This window comes from Micromys minutus (genome assembly GCF_963924665.1).
Source record: "Micromys minutus genome assembly, chromosome: 6".
NCBI lineage: Eukaryota > Metazoa > Chordata > Mammalia > Rodentia > Muridae > Micromys > Micromys minutus.
In genome coordinates, this window is record NC_137975.1 from 74314398 (window position 1) to 74333253 (window position 18856).

The 18856-nt window shown below is 44.5% G+C and overlaps 1 protein-coding gene across 2 annotated transcripts; it reads right to left on the reverse strand.

Annotated features, from left to right (window-relative positions):
- Positions 1-7443: 7443 nt before the first annotated feature.
- SLC17A4 (solute carrier family 17 member 4) lies at positions 7444-18453 on the reverse strand (the record flags this gene model as incomplete). Of its 2 annotated transcripts, XM_080917764.1 has the most annotated exons (11): positions 7444-7578; positions 9023-9113; positions 10504-10651; positions 10725-10857; positions 11745-11906; positions 12020-12138; positions 13556-13642; positions 14085-14172; positions 14259-14492; positions 15511-15710; positions 18363-18453. In XM_080917764.1, 11 exons carry the CDS (start codon positions 18451-18453, stop codon positions 7444-7446), a joined length of 1488 nt encoding a protein of 495 aa, XP_080773890.1. The 2 variants fall into 2 exon arrangements, with proteins under 2 accessions (XP_080773890.1, XP_080773891.1); XM_080917765.1 differs by lacking the exon at positions 18363-18453 and having other exon boundaries at positions 15505-15702.
- Between the last annotated feature and the right edge of the window lie 403 nt (positions 18454-18856).

Sequence of the window (18856 nt, forward strand, 5' to 3'; positions counted from 1 at the left end):
CCGCCTCTTTTGAGACAAGATCTTATTGGCCTTCAGCACAATAGAGTCTCCTGGCTGGCCAATCAGTCCCACTGATCTTTCTGTCTCCACCTCCCTAGTGTTTAAGTTACTAGTTTGTGTCCCAATCATGTGCATTTTTACATGGATTCAGGGAATCAAACTCAGGTTTGCAAACCTTTGAGCCAAGTATCTGTTTTCTGTAGTTTTTTTTCTGTTGTTTGTTTAATCAGTAGAAAAAGGAAGGAAGGAAGGGAGGAAGGAAGGAAGGAAGGACAGAATGTGATGTTAAGGAAATAGAAACAGTCGGAGTAGACAATTACTCTTGGAAAGAAATATGGAATCAAAGAGCTTTTATTGCTGCTCTTGGCTGCTTGCTGGGAGGAGAGACACAATTGCTGATAAACCAATGGCACGTAAGCTTTCTGTGGCTGACGTTAATGCACTAATATATCTACTTTGGTCAGAGTGTGTTACCCAAGAATTCCTGTGGAAGAACTGGATCCAGTGTGTGGTGGTGGGAGGCTCACTGTGGAGTGGAGGCAGACTAGCCTGGAATGTGAGCTCCTTGGGCCTTAGCCTCTTAGGCACTGAACATTACAAATGTACGTTACTGTGCCTGACTTTTAAATTCCATTTTAAATGGAATTGTTTTCTCAGTTTGTGTTAAATGCAATATGACTACAGTTAACTTTTGTATGTTCCCTGACATACAGTTTCAGTGAGCTTATCCTACTAGTTTTTGGTGTATACCATCAAACTTCTAGTTAAATAATTTTGCTATCCATGAATATAACTAATTTTCCTTTGGTTTCCAGTCTGGATAATCTTTTTTTTCCTTCCTCTTCTCTAATTGCTCTGCTTAGAACCTTTGGTGTAAAACTAAAAACAAGAGACAAGAGGAAAGATCTCTTATTTGGTACTTTTCTTTGCTGGTTTGGTTTGGCTTGAGGGGTAATTTTTGGGTTTTATGGAAGTCAGCCTTCTACACAAAGACTCACTGTGTCTCCACAGACAGGAGAACAGAAGTGAACGTCTTAGACAAACTTTGTGGTCAAGGCAGTGACAATGTTGCTGAGAGGTGTTCCAATACCTGCAGCATTTCCCCTCCCTGGATAGAATGCACTGCTGAGGCAAGTGAATGCTCTATCCTGCCTAAGAGGTGCTGACAGACAGGTGCTAGGCAATGTACGGGTGTCGTGTAAAACGTCAACACACGTGCACACAAGACTAAAATGTCTGAACGGAAGAGAAAGGCATGCAGATATATAAAATCAGGGATGTATAGAGGACACAAAAATGATAATAAAAAAAATCTAGGGTAATAAAGGGGACACTGGGGGAGAGAAGGACAAAGGGGCAACATGGGAAAATGCACACAATGCATTCTTAAGTAGCATAGTGCTGTGTACACCGAATATATACAATGAAAATCTTAAGTTAAAAATAAATAAAATCAGGGCTAGAGAGATGGTTCAGTGGTTAAGAGCACTGACTGCTCTTCCAGAGGTCCTGAGTTCAATTCTCAGCAACCACATGGTGGCTCACAACCATCTGTAATGGGATCTGATGCCCTCTTCTGATGTGTCTGAAGACAACAACAGTGTACTTATATACATTAAAAAAATAAATAAATCTTTTTAAAAAAATAAATAAATAAATAAATAAAATCAATTTAAAGAAGACGAAAACAGGGCTAGACATGGTGACTTACACCTTTAATCCTAACACTCAGGAGGCAGAGGCTAGTATATCTCTGTGAGTTTGAGGTCAGGCTGTCTCTATAGTGGGTTCTAGGCCAGCTTGGGTTACACAGTAAAACCCCAAAATTAAAAATAATCAAGTCAGCCAGCCAAACAAAGAAACAAAAGGGCCAACCACAAAACAAAATAGGATAATGTGTGCTTTCTTCACTGATGCCCCAGTGAGGGCCCCGTGCACACTCTGGCTTTGCATCCTGGCTGCAGCCTCTTCCCAGGTTCTGGAGAGGGTGCAAGATTACAGAGCTACTGACACGGAAGCTACTGAGAGGCAAAGGCCAGGCTCATCCCAGTCTGTCAGATGGCAGCCCCACAGTCCCTGCTGGTGGCAGTTGGTTCTCAGAAAGGGAAGATGGTTCTTCAGTGCAGGGACACAGAGGCCAGAGTGTGTGCTTGGTTGAGAATCACCCAAGAAAGGCTTTATTTTCACTTTCTTAGTGACAAATTTGTTCACTAGGAGCTGGAAACTGGGAGCAGAGAGAATGTGCCCATTATGACTACACACGCAATGTGCTGTTTTCGAGAGCAGCAGGTGTGCCAACTCTGATGGGCACCAGTGGGCTTTTAACTTGTCTGTTTTATTTTCAGGATGCAGCCTCGACACACAGTACTGAGAGTGGGTCTACAAAGTGCTGCAGTTGCTCAGATATTTTCACATACGTTTCCCAGAGCAGAGCAGGGCAGAGGAAGGTGACAATCGAGCACCTGGCAGTCATATTTATTTTTATGTCCACAGGGAAGACATGTAACAATGGCATTGCTAGCCTCTCACTGGACAAGGAAGACAACTTGGGAAAAATCTTCTAGTGGACACAAATGTCTTTGAAGTGTCGGAGCAGTCTCTGGGTGCAATGACTCTCCAGTGACATCTCTATGTGTTCTGTTTCCTTTTTCTACAAAGGTCTGCAGAACAGTGAGCTCCTGAGAAACAAGAGGTCAGCATCCATACGGAAAGGAAGAGGGGCCTGCGTGAGGCTGCAGTCCTGGGACAGTCAGAGCACCTGGAGACGGGTCGCCTGAGGCTACTGAGGAGTCATCTCACCCACCTTAGTCTGATTCTTTTACACTGTGTATTGTATAAAGAGGGGGTCTGACTTAAAGGGGGATCTATTTATCTGTCTTCCTCTATGATCGAATAAACAAACACAAGACAAAATTTTACTCTACAACATCATGAAAAGGTTTGTGGTTTGTTTGGTTTCTGTTTTCCTTTCTTTTTTTTTTTTTTTAAATAATTTTCAACATTTACTCCTCTCTGTTGTAAATACAAAAAAACATTTGAAGAGTCTCAAATTATTTGTGTTTTTTCAGGATATCCCATTTGGAAAGAAAATATAAAAAAAAAAATCAGTTTCCTCTTTGATGGGCTCAGGGAGAAATCAAACTTGTTCTGTGCGGTACCTAAAGATGGTTGATTAACAAACAAAAACTAGGGATTGGCAAGGTGTCTCATCAGGTAAGAAGACTGACTGCTCTTCCAGAGGACCCAGGTTTGATTCCCAGCATGTGTATGGCAGCCCACAGTCATCGTCCATCTTCTGGCTCTTATGGGCACTGCAAACACATGGTGCCTAGACATGCATGCAGGAAAAACCCTTGTATCCATAAAATAAAAATAAGCAAATTTCAAACAAGGAAAAAGAAGCAATAACAAAAAGAAAGGCAAGAGTCTTGGGAAGAGGAAAGATAGATTAATGAAAAAGACCTTGGATAGCAGACTCTGTGCCTTAATGAGACTTGGGTCAATTCCAAGATTGCCAAAGATAGTGACAGTGTCACACCTAAGTTCCTGATATCAGAAGAAGAGCCTGTGGGCTCTGAAATCAAGGCATATAAATCTGGGGCAAAATTTGTGGTATGCACGTTGGGGACCAGCTATGGTTCTGATGCATTGCCTTCTTCCTTATGGTGTCCTGGAGCCCCTATACCCCAGTCTGGATGAAGTGGAGTCTGGAACCGGTGGGGTCTGCAGGATCCTGGTCCATCTGGAAGTGAGTGCTGGTGAGAAAAAGGCTTTCTCCGAGGATTTTAAGGAAACAGATCTCTTAAACTATCTTAGCTTGTGAGCATATCTTCATTTGGGTTGGGCTTACATGCATACACTTCATTCAGGGTGGACAAGGACTAGATAAGAAACTTGGACAGTGGGAAGGAGTTTTCGGGGTAAAATGTTTGGTCAGAGTAAAGTACTGAGACTGCCTCCTTGGCATGGAGAGGCATTTCGGGAATCCCAGGTACTTGCTGGGTGGGTTCTTATTCAGGAAAGAGAAGTTGGTCTTCTATGTCTGCCAAGGACTATTGACCATCCTCAAGGAGAGGGTACATGGGATTGGGCTCACAAGACAAGGCAAGAGAAAACAAAGCCCTGCTGGTAGAGAGTACTCCAGTTTGCACAGAGCTCAGAAGAACTTTCCAGACATGGTAAACTGCAACCTTGATTACCAGGGTCTCCACAAATCCGTTCCTTTTTCTCTTGCCCTTATTAGCTTTAACTGCGAACTTGACATAGCCTAGAGCCACCTGCAAAGGGAGTCTCAACTCAAGTATTGATCAAATTAGATTGGCCTGTGGTGTGTCCATGGGGCATTGATTGATTTTTAACCGGTGCAAGTGAGTCCAGCCCATTGTGGTCAGCGCCACCCAGAAGCAGACGGTCCTGGGCCGTATAAGAAAGCGAGTGAAAGCTGAGCCTGTGAAGTAGACAGCAGCAATGAGCCCTCAACTGAACTGGCAAGAGGCATTTCTGTGGGTTCTGCTTCATGTTCCTGTTTGAGTCCCTGCCCTGACTCCCCTCAAGGATGGGCTATAACCTAGAAGTGTAAATCAAATGAATACTTCCTTCCCAAAGCTTGCTTTGGTCATGGCATTTATCACAGAACGGGAAAGAAACTAGGACTCTTTCCCATTCCCTTTGTCTCCCCAGCTGGTCTTCTATACCACCCCAGAACCTCTCCGATAAGGGACTTATCAAACATTTACTGTCATTTACTGTAAGCAGAATCTCACACTTGGCTGAAGATGTCTCAGATCATGCTTGCTCTGGCTTCTGAACTTTCTGGGTTTGCATTCAGGTTGGGTAGCGGGATGGCCATAATGGTCCAGAAGAGGAAGAACGTGGGTACTCCAGGCAAAGGCCTTGGCTGGCCACCTGCAGGACATCTCTTCCCTGTCACTTTTTGACTGTCTAATAAGAACAGTGTAGCATTTGTCTTACCCCTACACACCATGTATTCATCCTCTGTACTTTCACGTAGATTAAAAACAAAAAAGATACTAAGAATGAACCCCATCTTAGATTTCTCACTAGCAAACATGGATGTGACCTTAGACTGTCAGTGGAAAGGCCCCTTCATTCCATCCTCCTTATCTTTCTAGCCAGGCTTCAGGTCACACCATTCCTTCCTCAGCCTTCGGCCAGGAACTCTGCATTCCTGCCTGATCATTTCCCTCCCCTCACCTCTGGACTAGCTCTGACTCGGGGTCTTCAGCACACTTGCTCCACACTGTGTCCAATCCCGTACCCTCTCACTTTTCTTCCTCCCAGTCTTTTACGTCCAGAGGCTCAGGAGTGGACTCCCCTCTTCTCCTCTGCTCTCTCCCCGTCTGTCAGCCAGATCTCTGCGGACTGGCCCCATACTGACTGTTCACTTCTTTCCGTAGTGCGTTCTTTCCAGGTCTCCATCTTAATGCTAATCTCTTGGTTTTACTTCTATACTTTTCTCCCTCCCTTCCCTTCCTTCCTCCCTTCTTCCCTCCCTCCCTTTTCTTCTCTATCCTTTCCCACACCTCTGTCCCTCTCTTTCTCTAAACACCCTCTAGCTGACCATTAAACACTGGACATCTTGAAGGACTGGTCACAGGCTTTCTCTTTTTATGTCATACTGTTTACCCAGGCAATCTCGTTTGTACTGAAAATGCCAATTATGACCTATATTTAAATGGTTTCCAAATTCATAACTGGACTCCCGGATGTCACAGGGCCATCCAAACCTTGTGTCCATGTTCCTATTTGTGGTCTTCACTGAGTATCTTACTATCATTGTGACCAGCCTCCCAACTGTTCTAATGACAAACCAAACCAAAATGCAACTGTCGCTATGGACATCACCTATGCTCTCACAGAGCATTAATGTAGCCCAGGTTATCGCCTTGCTCATCACCCACCACCTCCCCAACCCCATGCAATGGGCCACCACTCCCTGAATTACAACTGGAACCCCCCAACCAACTTTCGTCAGCACCGTGACCACTGAAAATCAGAGCGCGATCGTGTTCTTTTCCATTAAAACACCTCCACTGATGTCAGTGTAAAGGCCAGTACTCTTTTATTTCCACTGGGTCCACACTATCCTGTGTGTTCTTGACCCCCATACTTCTATAATCTCTCGTAGCCACTCTGTTCTTATTCACCCCTGACTTTTCTCTCCTGTCACCAAACCTTTTCACATGCTGCAGATCTTCCCAGAGGGTCTTGTCACAGCATTCCTAGCATCAGACTCCTACATGAAGCCACCTTCAGATACCAGTCCAATAGATGCTGTGTAATGGTGGGCACCCTTACTTCTTCCTTATTTTAGTAAGGTGTGCCCCTTCTTATTCCATATTTCACAGCTATCAGTGCACACTCCCTTGTGGTATGTTTATTAAAGCCCTGTATCCCCCTGTGACTGCCACAGGCTGTTTGTGCTTGTGATGCCTGCCATGTCTCTATACACACCAATGTAGTCATTGCTATTCACTTAGTGTTTGAGCATTTCTGGTCCCTTTTGCTGTTCCTGAGTCACCCATGTAGATTCTTAATGAAAGGACCTTTGAAATGAAGTGAAGCAAGCACGGGTCTCGCAGACATTTTTAGGAGACATTTTACTTCAAGTGAGGCCTGCTGAACAATGTCTGAGATCGCAGGAGTCGGAGAAGCAGGCAAAGTAGTACTTGTGGAGATCAGAGACACACAAGGCAATTCTACTCACTCAGACAGAGGCATAAGGGATTTGCACAGACCTACAGACTGATGAGGAACCCAGGTCAACGTTGTGAGAAAGAAGGAAGCTATGGATGGAAGAGTGGACTCCGGACAGTGCCTGGGTGGTGGTGTTCATGTTGAAGCAGTGGTTTTGATCCAAAGCCAAGATCCACATACAGAAAGCTGTCTGGAATGGTTGGATTCTGCAACCCCTCTTGTGTTAGTTGGAGAGAGTTCATTCCTTTTCTCATGATGGATCGATTCTTCATTGCTCTTTATCCTGACTGTTTTCTGTTAGACATCCTTTGCACACCAAGAGCCACGGTGGCTCTTTAACCCCTTCACTTGGCATGAGTGGCCCCTGTCCCAGGACTTCGGCTCACAAACACCCTGTTTTCCAGGTTGTTGGTTCTCTTTATTGACAGCTTACAGAGTCCGTGGTACCAAGTCAACACTCCTGTACTTCTGGCTTCCTCTTTAGTTTTGGTGGCAAATTGTGCTCTAGTCTCTGATGCTTTTACCATGGCAACAGGGAAAAATATAGAGGATTTGTAGAACCTCAGACACACCTGTGATTTCAGGGGCACTTCTTTTCTTTCCGGAAAAAAAAAATACCTCTAGCATCGCATAGTGACCCGGGAAATGAAGCCTCTTCTAATTGGGTGGCTTTAGCTGTCCAGTAGGCATAAAAGCTTGTCTTTTTTTACACATCACTAACTTTGCTCAGAAATGGGTGGATGTCGGTTCCTTAGCCCAGTCCTGTTCCTCTGCTTGGCCGAAGATGAGGTAGAAGAGCAGGCCTACTACATCAATAGCAGCTGCAAGTAAGAAGACATTCCTCCAGCCAAGCTCTGAATCCTGGAGGCAGGAAGCTACCTGTTAGTAACGGTGGCTTACTTCTTGTGCCCTGGTTTAGAACAGTTGTGCTTCTGTGCCTTGATGCTCCTTCTTCTAACTCAGCCTCCATGGCTCCCATCTTGCTCCTGGAGTAGACTGATGAATGCCTCACACCAGGCACACACACCCCCTCTTCCCCCTGCTAGAGGCCACTTCCCATCATTTTGGTCACTTTCTCACTTTTTTTCTAGTACTTGTTTAACGTACCCTTTTCAATAATGACTCTTTGATCACACACTGAAAAAAAAATATCGGTCATGTTTCCTACGGTCTTCTTTCAGAATAATATGTCTATAATCCACTTTAGTTTTCTGTCGATTTCTGTTTTCAACATAGATTTCATGGTGTATGGCTGGGATTCTTGTGTGTTTGTTTGCCAAAACAATTGGCTTAGTAGGTGTTAATAATATTTAATAGTTTGTTGAGTGAATGAATGAATGAATTAATGAACCAAATGGCAAGAGAAACAAGGTCTATGTGAAAATTACCTTTTAACCAATCTTTAACTGTGCTTTCAGAGACTGGAAAGAAAGGGAAGTTTTGAAAGCAAAAGGGGACTTGATTTTCTTAAAAATCCTTTCTTTGTTACTCCCCTGTCTTTTCCCTGAGTTCCTGACACATGGCCATAGAGGTTAAAAAAATTAGATTCTCATCAGTGTGACAGACATCCTTTCCCGTGTGAAATTTCTATCCATATAATTCTTTGGCAATGCTTGAGTCATTGGGTTCCATTATTTTTACCTCTTCTTTCCGGGATTTGTTTGTGAGACAAACTCTGACAATGTGACCAAACTGGCCTCACCCTGCCTTGTACATGGTAAATATGTCAAGGCGCTTCTTCCAAGATGGAAGGCCTCGGACTGAAAAAGCAGCGTCCCAGGAGCTTCTGCTCTGAGCAACTGTTTCATGAATGGCAGAGTGAACACTTGGGAGCACAGTGTGAGGGAGTTCTTTACTCTGACATTCATTAAATAGTTTGCAATACCTGTCTCCAAAGATGTGTCAGTGATAGAAAAACTACCCCATCCATGTTTGCTCAGAACACTCAAGATATTAGCACTGAAAACCTGTCAGAAATTCTGAGCTCCCTCAGTCTGAGGTAAACCACAATGGATGATCATGATGCTGAAGGAGAAATGCTGTGAATATTGCTAGGAACTCTGGATTTTAACATACCCTCTTCTCATATAAATTTACAAACCATAAACTTTCTACACTGAGTGATCTCTCACACACCAACCCCATGGGATGTGGAATTCCCCAGTTGAGCAGGGAATGAAGGTATCCTGGGGGCATCAGACTCATGATCATGAGCTTTGAGGTTTTCTTTCTCACTGAGCCTTAGACTGGCTTCTACTAACTGCTGCCGTCGGCTATGTTTATTCCTTACAATGTTTGGACGTACCTGACTGATAAAAAATCCAGCAACGGTAGGAGCTATGCCGCCAGCTAGGTAAGAGAAGCATTGCAATAGTCCTTTGAGAAAGCCAGCATACCTGGAAAGTGGGCAGCCACACGTGAGCAAATGGTTCATCTTGATTAACCAGACATATCTCTATGTTTGTCTCTTGGGATTCTTGAACCTGAACAAAATATGCTATCGTTGGATCCTTATGATCCTATGCTACAGGCTTAGCCTTTCAGGGGCTAGCCTATGTTCACATGTCAAAGGAACTAGCCTACGCTAACATGTCAACTTCTTGGTTCTTATTATCGAGCCCAATCTTGTAGCTCTGTTTAGGGATGCAAAAGTCTCTTCCTTCTTCATTAAAGACCTTCATGGGACAAGATGCTTTTCCCCCAAGACCAGCCTATTTGCCACATGTCTCAGTGACCCATCGTGTCAAGATGAACTAGTCCTGTTGCCTGGGTTAGTCTCTGGAGATTTATGTCTGGCCTCTGTTCTTTCTGACTTGACTTGCACCAGACATAATGATTCCCCTCCACCCGGTAATTTTTTTTTCTTTATTTTTTTGTATATATCCATGTGTTCACATATGTGCCAGTGTGGATGCATACATGCCTGCTGTACATGGAAGCTAACAGACAATGTGGGTGTCACTCTTCCATATCATCGATACTGGTTTTAGAATTAGTGTCTCTCGCTAGCCTGGAAATTGCCGGGTAGGCCAGACAGGCTGCCAGCGAACCACAGGGCTCTCTGCCTATTGCCACCTTCACAGCGCTGATACTAAAGCACACACCTGCCTGGCTTATCTGATTTTATCATATCATCATGTAACTCAACTGCACGTGCTTACCTGGCAAGCATTTACTGACTGAGACAACCCTTCCAACCCTGCTTTCCCTTCATGACGGGATCTCTTGAGACCTTTCAGCGGCCGATCCAACAGACCTGCTGCATTTCTTGGCAGAGACTGGCGTGTGACGTGTGTAGTGCTCGCATAGCCACAGACTGCTCTGGCTTCAGCTAGGATCGGCTCCGCTCAGAATGGCCGACTAGCCCAGGGTCCCTTCCAGGAATTATGGAGGTGCAGCATGGATGTCACTATCCCCTGTGACCTGATGCATACACCACCCTTGACCTTTGCATCTGAGCAAGGGTGGGTAGAGATCCTGGACCTGAGCAAGGGTGGGTAGAGATCCTGGACCTGAGCAAGGGTGGGTAGAGATCCTGGACCTGAGCAAGGGTGGGTAGAGATCCTGGACCTGAGCAAGGGTGGGTAGAGATCCTGGACCTGAGCAAGGGTGGGTAGAGATCCTGGACCTGAGCAAGGGTGGGTAGAGATCCTGGACCTGAGCAAGGGTGGGTAGAGATCCTGGACCTGAGCAAGGGTGGGTAGAGATCCTGGACCTGAGCAAGGGTGGGTAGACTTCCTGGACCTGAACTGAGCTTCTTTGAGGGTGAGGCCAAAGGGTCCTTACCGGGGAGCTATATCCAAGAAGTTAATGAGGGCTCCTGAATCACAGAGGCTGGCAAAGACAGAAGACAGTACCAAGAAGGTCATTGTGGTGGTGCGGCTAGATCTGACCCAAGGCAGCGGCACCAGGACCCCAGACGAAGCAAGGACCCCTGCAGCAGAACAAAAGGCATTAAGAAGTGGCTCCCGAGCTCCCACAGCCACTGTCACCAGCCCGGCCCTTACCTATGGCCGTGAAAAGCTTCCTGATAGTCACAAGTCGGAGGATTTTCCTGGAGAGGAGAAAGTCTGCCAGTTGACCTCCAAGGATAATGCAGACACAGCCAAACATGAATGGCAGGGCAGACAGGATCCCACTCTGGAGATGGGAGACAAGTAGATACAGCACTTCCCCATCCGGGACCTGACTGGACCTGGGCGGATGGTCCATGTCTGTGGTTTTGCATTATATACGTATCACTTTCAATGTAAATCATGTCTTTGTTACTTCAATTTTAATTTAAATTTCATTCTGAACAAAAAATATGCACATAACCCAATCATGGTCTTTTTTTGATAGAAGCTCCCACTATGTAGTCCTGGCTGACCCAGGATTCACTAGATAGAGAAGGTTGGCTCAAACTCACACATCATATCCACCAGCTTCTGGCTCTCAAGTGCTGAGATTAAAGGCATATACCACTATACCTGGCTTAACTAATTTTTAATAAAAGAAACTGACAAATGTTATCTTCATATATAAAGATCACTTAGAAATAGTTATTTTAAACATTATGAGCTATGCTTAATGGTACATATCTGTAATTCCTACAGTGGGGGAGATGGAGGGAAGAAGACCTATCCTTTGAGGCTAGCCTCAGATACATAGTGAATTCCCCACAAACCTAGGCTACTTAGTGAAACCCTATCTCAGAATAAAAGATCAAGAAAAGAAAAGTCTAATAACATCTTTGCAACAGAATTTATTAATCATTTTAAATTTTAATGCTGCCAATAGAGCATCTTGTTATAAATGTTGACTTCATTAAGTATAAACCTTTGCATAAAATTTTGAAAAGTAGGACACAATGACCTGATTTGGAACCATACCTCTACCCAAGTGCCAAGTGGACCACACAGAGGTCAATGTGAATCCAAGTTAACTGCATTCCTTATCAGGGCTCCTGGCCTAGTCCCTCATCCCGTGGGCATGAGTGACATCACAGAGAGAAACGCAATAGCTAGGTCAGCTTTCTTTGTACTCACATCTCGAAGGTTTGCTTGAAGTACAGAGCTGATGTACGTGGGTGTATATGACATTATCGTGGATAGCAGCCAGTATTCACAGAAATAGGAAACTACAATGGCCCAGAGTGGGAGAGATTTCACCATGGCTTTAATGGGAAGATACCAGCCCAGCGAACCATCCTAAAGGAAAAACCATGTGATTATCGCCTCCGTCACAAGAGAGAAGCTGCCCTGCTATACTCTGCCTCGGAGTCACCTGGGGATAGGAAAATGACACAATCTCCTCTGTGTACCTCTTGAGCCAGTGAACACGTGATGTAGCTCTTTTCGCCAGTGCTGATAAAGGGATGATTCTGTGGGTCATCATACATGAGAGGGAACCAGAGCAGGCAACAGGCACAACCAATTCCACCTAGGACAGAAGGCCCAGTCAGCACTAGACCGGTCAGCATCTTCTTTCAGTCTGATGATCATCCTATGGCTGACAGATAACCAGCGCTGATACCTTACCCCCACCCCCAAGTGCACCCTTGAATGGCCCTGTCATAAGTGGAAGGTACTTCCTCAGCTCTTGATTTTAGTGTTGCTCATACAACATGCTTTTGCCATGCCCTAGGGCAGCTGCCCGCTGAGGCATTAAGAGGCACTGTCTGTTCATTGTCCTCTAGGGAGGAATCCATGCTCTATGGCAGAGGAGAGAAACAGAGAATAAAGCGCCCCCCCCCCAGGTTTTCAGAAAGAATAACAGGTGCTTCAAACAACAGAGTTCACAGAGGCTTTGAGACACACGCGCGCGCTCGCGCGCGCACACACACACACACACACACACACACACACACACACACACCATTACACTGCGGATCCACACATGGCTTTATGCTTTGGTGGAATGCTTCCCCTCCATGGCTAAGCACCAGCCTGTACTCCTCCTGCTGCTTGTACTGCAAAAATTCTCTTCCCCACTGAACCCTTTCCTGCCTTTCTTTTATCTTTCTTGTTTTATGTGCAATTGGCTACCTAGGCCATTTCTACACATAGAATAAAATTAATCAGCATCAAACAAAATTGATGTAATGCATCTCTTAGTACAGCGCTGGAGAACTCAACATCATCAGTACTCCGTAGCTAGGTGGCTCATTAAACTTGACTGTCATCCCTTGGGTGTCATCCACATGGTCTTTGGACACAGCATTTCCAAAGGACTTACCAAGGAGGATGGACTGGCTGGCAACAAGTGTGAGGTCCTGCCTGTCTCTGCCTCCCCAATGCTAGGATTACAGATGTGCACCTTGATACAAAATGTTTTACATGGGTTCTGGGGATCAGACTCGGTTCCTTGTGCCTACATGGCAATCTCTTTGCCAACTGAGCCATATCTCTAGCTCAGAAAGGCACATGTTGATGTCCTTAAAGCTATACGGTTCCTCAGCTATACGTCTGGACCACTGAAATTTGTATTAGTTTCTTTTTTTCAGATTTGTTTTATGTGTATGAGTGTTTTGTCTGCATATGTGTGTGTGCACTTTTGGAGATCAGAGGAGGGCATTGGAAACTCCTAAAATTAGAGTTACTGATGGTTTTGAGCCATCCTGCGGGGATCTGAATTGAACCTGGGTCTTCTGCTAGAGCAGCAAGTGCTCCTAATTGCTAAGTCACCTTGCCGGCTCCAAGAATACTAAAATTTAAATCCCCTTTTATAACTCAGCAAGATTTACACCTTGGACATTGCCAGTTTCACATAAATGCTATCTATTAGAATATCAATAACCAGAGACACAGTCTTCTGTCACAGAGAAACATTTCGAGATTTTAGAAAAGAACAAACTCACCAAAGATGTAGAATATATAAGGCCATCCCAAGGCCTGACAAAGACAACCACCAGAAATAAGGACAAGGAAGGTCCCAAGCATTGACCCTGAACAAAAGATACAAGGACACATGGGTAAGAGAGCTGGTCTCGGGAAACAGTGTGCTTCCTACAGAGCTGAGTGACCGTGACTGAGAGTTTGGGCTTAGACCCAGCCCACCGCAGTACAGACCCTGTTCCCTCGCCCACGGACTGCGTGATCTCAGACACTTATCAGTCTGTCTTGTGTTCTCTACACTATGGACTTACTGCTTAGATGATTTATAAGCTTAAGGTTCCTGTGAGGGTAAGAGAAATGAATGTCTGCAAAAATACAAGTATTTTTGTGCATTATTAACATGTTGTTCTGACCACAAAGGATCATCTAGTTCTTAAAAGTGGGGATCATGAAGTGAAGTGTAACTAGGACGTAGGCTTTGATTCTCACAATAGGCCATTGCTGAGTACCCTCTTAGACAGCACATATAAACACAATTAACATCCCAGTTACCTGATGAAGCAATGGTGATGAGTTGAGTCCTTTCCAGTGGGGGAGCCCATTTGGCCCACATTGAGTACTGACCTGTTAATACCATAACCTGGGGGGAATTTGCCATTCTTAGAGATATCAGATTATTCGAAAACATAGATTTATGCCAGTTACGCTTGGTAAAGACCTTGATACCTGAGCCATGCCTTGGATGACCCGTAGGACGATGACCCAGGCTGCTCCAGCATCAGCTGCCAGTGGAGTGAAGAGAGTCAGGACTGAAGAAATTAACAAGCCTAAACCCACCACGTACTTGGCTCCGAATACTCCAGCCACATAGCCAGTGGGGATTGGAGCTAAGAACGATCCATAGCTGAAGGAGCTGAGGATGATTCCCTGGATCTCAGGCGTCCAGTCATAGACAGGGGCCTAGGGGACAAAAGGGTGCTCATTGTTTGGATACACAAGCGACAAGGTTCATTTCATCTTGTTTGTTGAGACAGGTTCTCATCAGCCCAGGCTGACCGCGATCTCTTCATCCTTCTGCTACTACCTCCAGAGCACTGAGACTGCACCTGAGCCTCACACCCGACACTGAGACTGCACCTGAGCCTCACACCTGACACTGAGACTACACCTGAGCCTCACACCCGACACTGAGACTGCACCTGAGCCTCACACCCGACACTGAGACTGCACCTGAGCCTCACACCCGACTCAGCTGCTGACTATTCATAGTGAGACACAAAATTCACTTGGGACACAAAAAGCAATTTGAAGGTCATTTTAACCTCTCTTCAATTCTTCCAGTCCACCAGTTTAATAAGGGAAAAAAAGCTGAGTATATGAACATCGTATTCGTTCTTATTACCCTGACTTATTACCCTAACTAACCAATTAAAATAAGGGCATCCATGATGGAATACCAGCACTGAGGAGGCTGAAGCAGGAGGATAACGAGTTTGAAGACAGTCATAGAAAACCTCTGTCTCAGAAGAACATATGGTTCATATACACAAATGTACACATATACATTATATAATGTACATATAGGGTCTATATAAATTATACTTTATATGTTATAGATAGATACATACATATTGTACATATTACAGACAGATACATACAAAAGGGAAAGTTCATAAAGCAAGAAACATAGCTGAAATATTGAGCATTATGTGGAAGAGAAAGAAGACATCATCTACGAAGCTGGCTTTGTTGGTCCTATAAGGTTTTTCAATCTTACAGAAGAAGAATTTAATTCTGCTGAATGATTGACCATGCTTCGTTCTGACGTAGCCATGGTTTCCACTCACAGACACTAAGCAGAGGTAAAAATTTTCCTCAGATATGTATTTATGCTCTCATGCTAAAGGAATTTCATTTGCTCATAAGATGGCCTTTGAATCAAAGAAATAGCTCACGATCTCACAAAACAGACCGCTACCTTAGATTCCTGTAGAGTTCCGTTCCAGGAATCGTGGGCGTTGGTGGGTGGTCCTTCTGTGGAGGCATTGACCTGGCTGGGTGCTGCTGTGCTGTTCACCATAGCTGTTATGGCGATGCTCAAGTTCATTTGTTGGGTATACAGAGAAAAATTACAGAGATGCAAGATGAAGGCCAGACCATACCGCAGTGAGCAGAAGCCTATGAGGAGAACAGATAAAACTTATATGGTCAGCCTTCTTTCTTCTTAGACTTTCTAAGTCTGGAGGAGGCAAAAGACTGGTGTCTCTTGAGTCTCAGAAGTATAGGGAGGCCGGGCACTGTTCTTTGAGAGGCTCCATGCTTCCAAGAGTAAGTGCTAGTTCCCTTGGAAGCAGAGCCTTGAAGACAGAGAGCCAGTCTCAGAGATGGGGTTTTCAGGGCTCTGGGATGAGCCATCAAGGGCAGGAACAGGTTTAGAACAAGAACTGTCAGGAAGCTGAGATTGCTTGGGTGCGCATGCTTGTGTGCATGAGGTTGTTGTGCATGTGTGTGTGCTTGCTCAGGAGGGTTTGAAAATGACTCTCAATTCCCTGCGTAAGTAGCTGGGATCAGTGTCATTTACCACTAGCAATAGGAGGTTTCACTTGTTCATGCTTTGAGAGGCAGGCTAGTGTTAGGTTGAAGATGTGAATCGTCTTCATCTTAACACTGTAATCTAGGCTTACACAAGGCTTGCCTGTGTCCCAATCACTTTAGTGTGACCACTACTTGGAGGCAGAGAAATCCTGAGGTAACATGTGGTGACCCATGGTCAAACTCTGAGTTTACAGCTTCCTGGCTTTAGCCAGGGAGCAGCTGAGACTGGAATAGTTAAGACAGCACTCTTGTGTGTGGAGATTCACTTGTTAAATTAAAAAATTAACAGATATCACCTTTGGCCTAAGTCAAGGACCACTGTGAAAAATCTTTCTCCATCTGAAAAAAATTTTACAGTGGCGTTTGGTCACTGTTATTTTGGTGTCATAGTCTAGTAAACAGGATGACCAGGCTGCCTTCTCTAGGTTTCACCCATAGATCAAGTCTTTCCTCTGCCCCAGCGTGAAACTGAACTCATTCGTTTGATCAAGCAGTTTGTGTTGCTTATGTAAGTAAATTAATTTTACTATCACTGTGCTTGTTTGTTTGTTTGTTTGTTTTGTTGGGACAGGGTTTCATTACACAGCCCAGGCTGCCAACTCAAGATCCTACAGCTTCAGCCTTCCAAGTGTTGGGGCTACAGGTGTGACCATACTTGACAGTGCTTGTCATTTTCATGCTTCTTCCCCTGGAGCTTTGATTAGATAGAGGATAAGAGGCAGATGGACATATATACACATTTATGTACAGATCATGGGGAAAATCCGTTTGCTTTACTGTTTGCAACATTGATATCATTCTTCCATTTTGTCTAGCACCATAGTGAAGGTATCAGAAGTCACTGGAAACAATTCTTTATGTCACTTCTGGTGTACATGACATGTATGTCAACTATACTAAGCTATCTTGCTCCTATTGTAGAGCTCATGGGTTTTCTCAGATGTCTTTTAATCTTGGGATTGGTCACCTGGACCTCCATCCCAGATGATCTACTAACAGCAAGTTTCAACAGTGTCCATGGCTTCTGCACTCCACAAGGGTTGTACAAGAACATGCCTGCAGGTGCTGTGAGGGGAGATGAAGGGCTCCTGGGAATGCCTTACCATGCTGCGCGCTAACACTTGACTCTCTTTGCATCCACGGAACAGTCTCCTCTCAGTTGAGGCTATTTTGAATGGCAAAACACTTTTGCTAGAATTTTATTTAGCATATGTAATTAAGATGAATGTGTAGTCCATGTACATTACTCTGTCCTTGCTAGCTTTGTGTGTGTGTGTGGGGGGTGTTGAAATTCTGTAAACCCCACTCCTCAGTTACCTAGCAACAGCCAGGTATACCCCACCCCTCAGTTACCTGGCAATAACCAGGTATGCTCCGCCTCAGTGACCTGACACTATAAAAGGGTCCACTTGCCCGCTCCTTGCTCGCTCCTTGCTCTCTTGTTCTCTCGCTCTCTGGCCCTTACGCCTCCTCTTCCCCTCCCCCTCCTCTACATGCTCATGGCTGGCCTCTACTCCTCTATTCCTCTCTTCTCTCTCTCTCTCTCTCTCTCTCTCTCTCTCTCTCTCTCTCTCTCTCTCTCTCTCTCTGCCTCTACTAGCCTCTTAACTCTCCCATGACCTGAATAAACTCTATTCTGTACTATACCGTTGTGTGGCTGGTGCCTCAGGGAAGGGATTCCCAACATGGGTCCCCCAGAGGCATCTTCCTTGCCTCCAGGCCTCGCTGCACCTCCATGTGTCATATCCCCCTACTCTCTTCATCCTTTTCCTAACATTGGTGTCGACCCGGGATGTCATCTTTTAACAACATTGGTGGCCCCGTGACTTTTAACAACGGGGTTGGGGGGAGATGTAAGTTTACAATCTTGACAGTGACTTGAAACAAGTTAGATAATAATAGACTCCAGCCCTAGACAAAAAGCCAAAGGCCAGGTGCTTTTCTCATTGGTGTGTTATGAATGAATTGTTTTGGTTTTTGCTTTATTTGGTTTTTTGGAGTTTTGTTTTGTTTCTGTTTGTTTGCACATCCAAATAGTGGTCACATTATTCTCACCTCTTCTGTGTGCCTTTAAGATCACCTATACGGAGTGGAGTAATTAAAACTTCTCCATCACTATTTGCCACTGTTGGCTATCAGCAGGAGTGAGAAAAATGCTATCTATCAAGAAAAAAGGAAGCTGGGGTGACGTGTCTCCCATTTCTCTCATAAACAAAGTTCCATGTGTGATTTTACCTTTCTTGAAGTATTGTTCTTGGGTCATGTTTAAATTTTTGTTATTGGGAATGTCTCCCTCTCTCGCCTTGAGGTCTGCTCCAGTAGACATTTTGACTTCCTTCTCTTAAGGTCCAATACCTATTTACTGAAATAAAAGTATGTAAGAGCAAACATAGACAGGAAAACATCCTATATTTTTATACAATGGAGTCCCCATCCTTGGCTCTATTAGTAACACAATGTGAGGTTTTGGAAAAGATATAGTTATTCCAAGTCTTAATAGCTGTATCTGTGAAATGGGGGAATCTAGCCTGGAATGCCTAGATCCATTATGCATTTCTTTCTATGTCTCTGTGTTATCTGGTTTAGACTGGTACTTGTAACAGCTGAACATAAAAATTTAACCACTTATTTGAAATTTTATCTGAAAGATTCCAACAGGCTAAATTTTCTGGGGTGGTAGAAACTGTCCCTTAAAAACACTTAGAGTAGGCAAAATATGGCAAGCAATT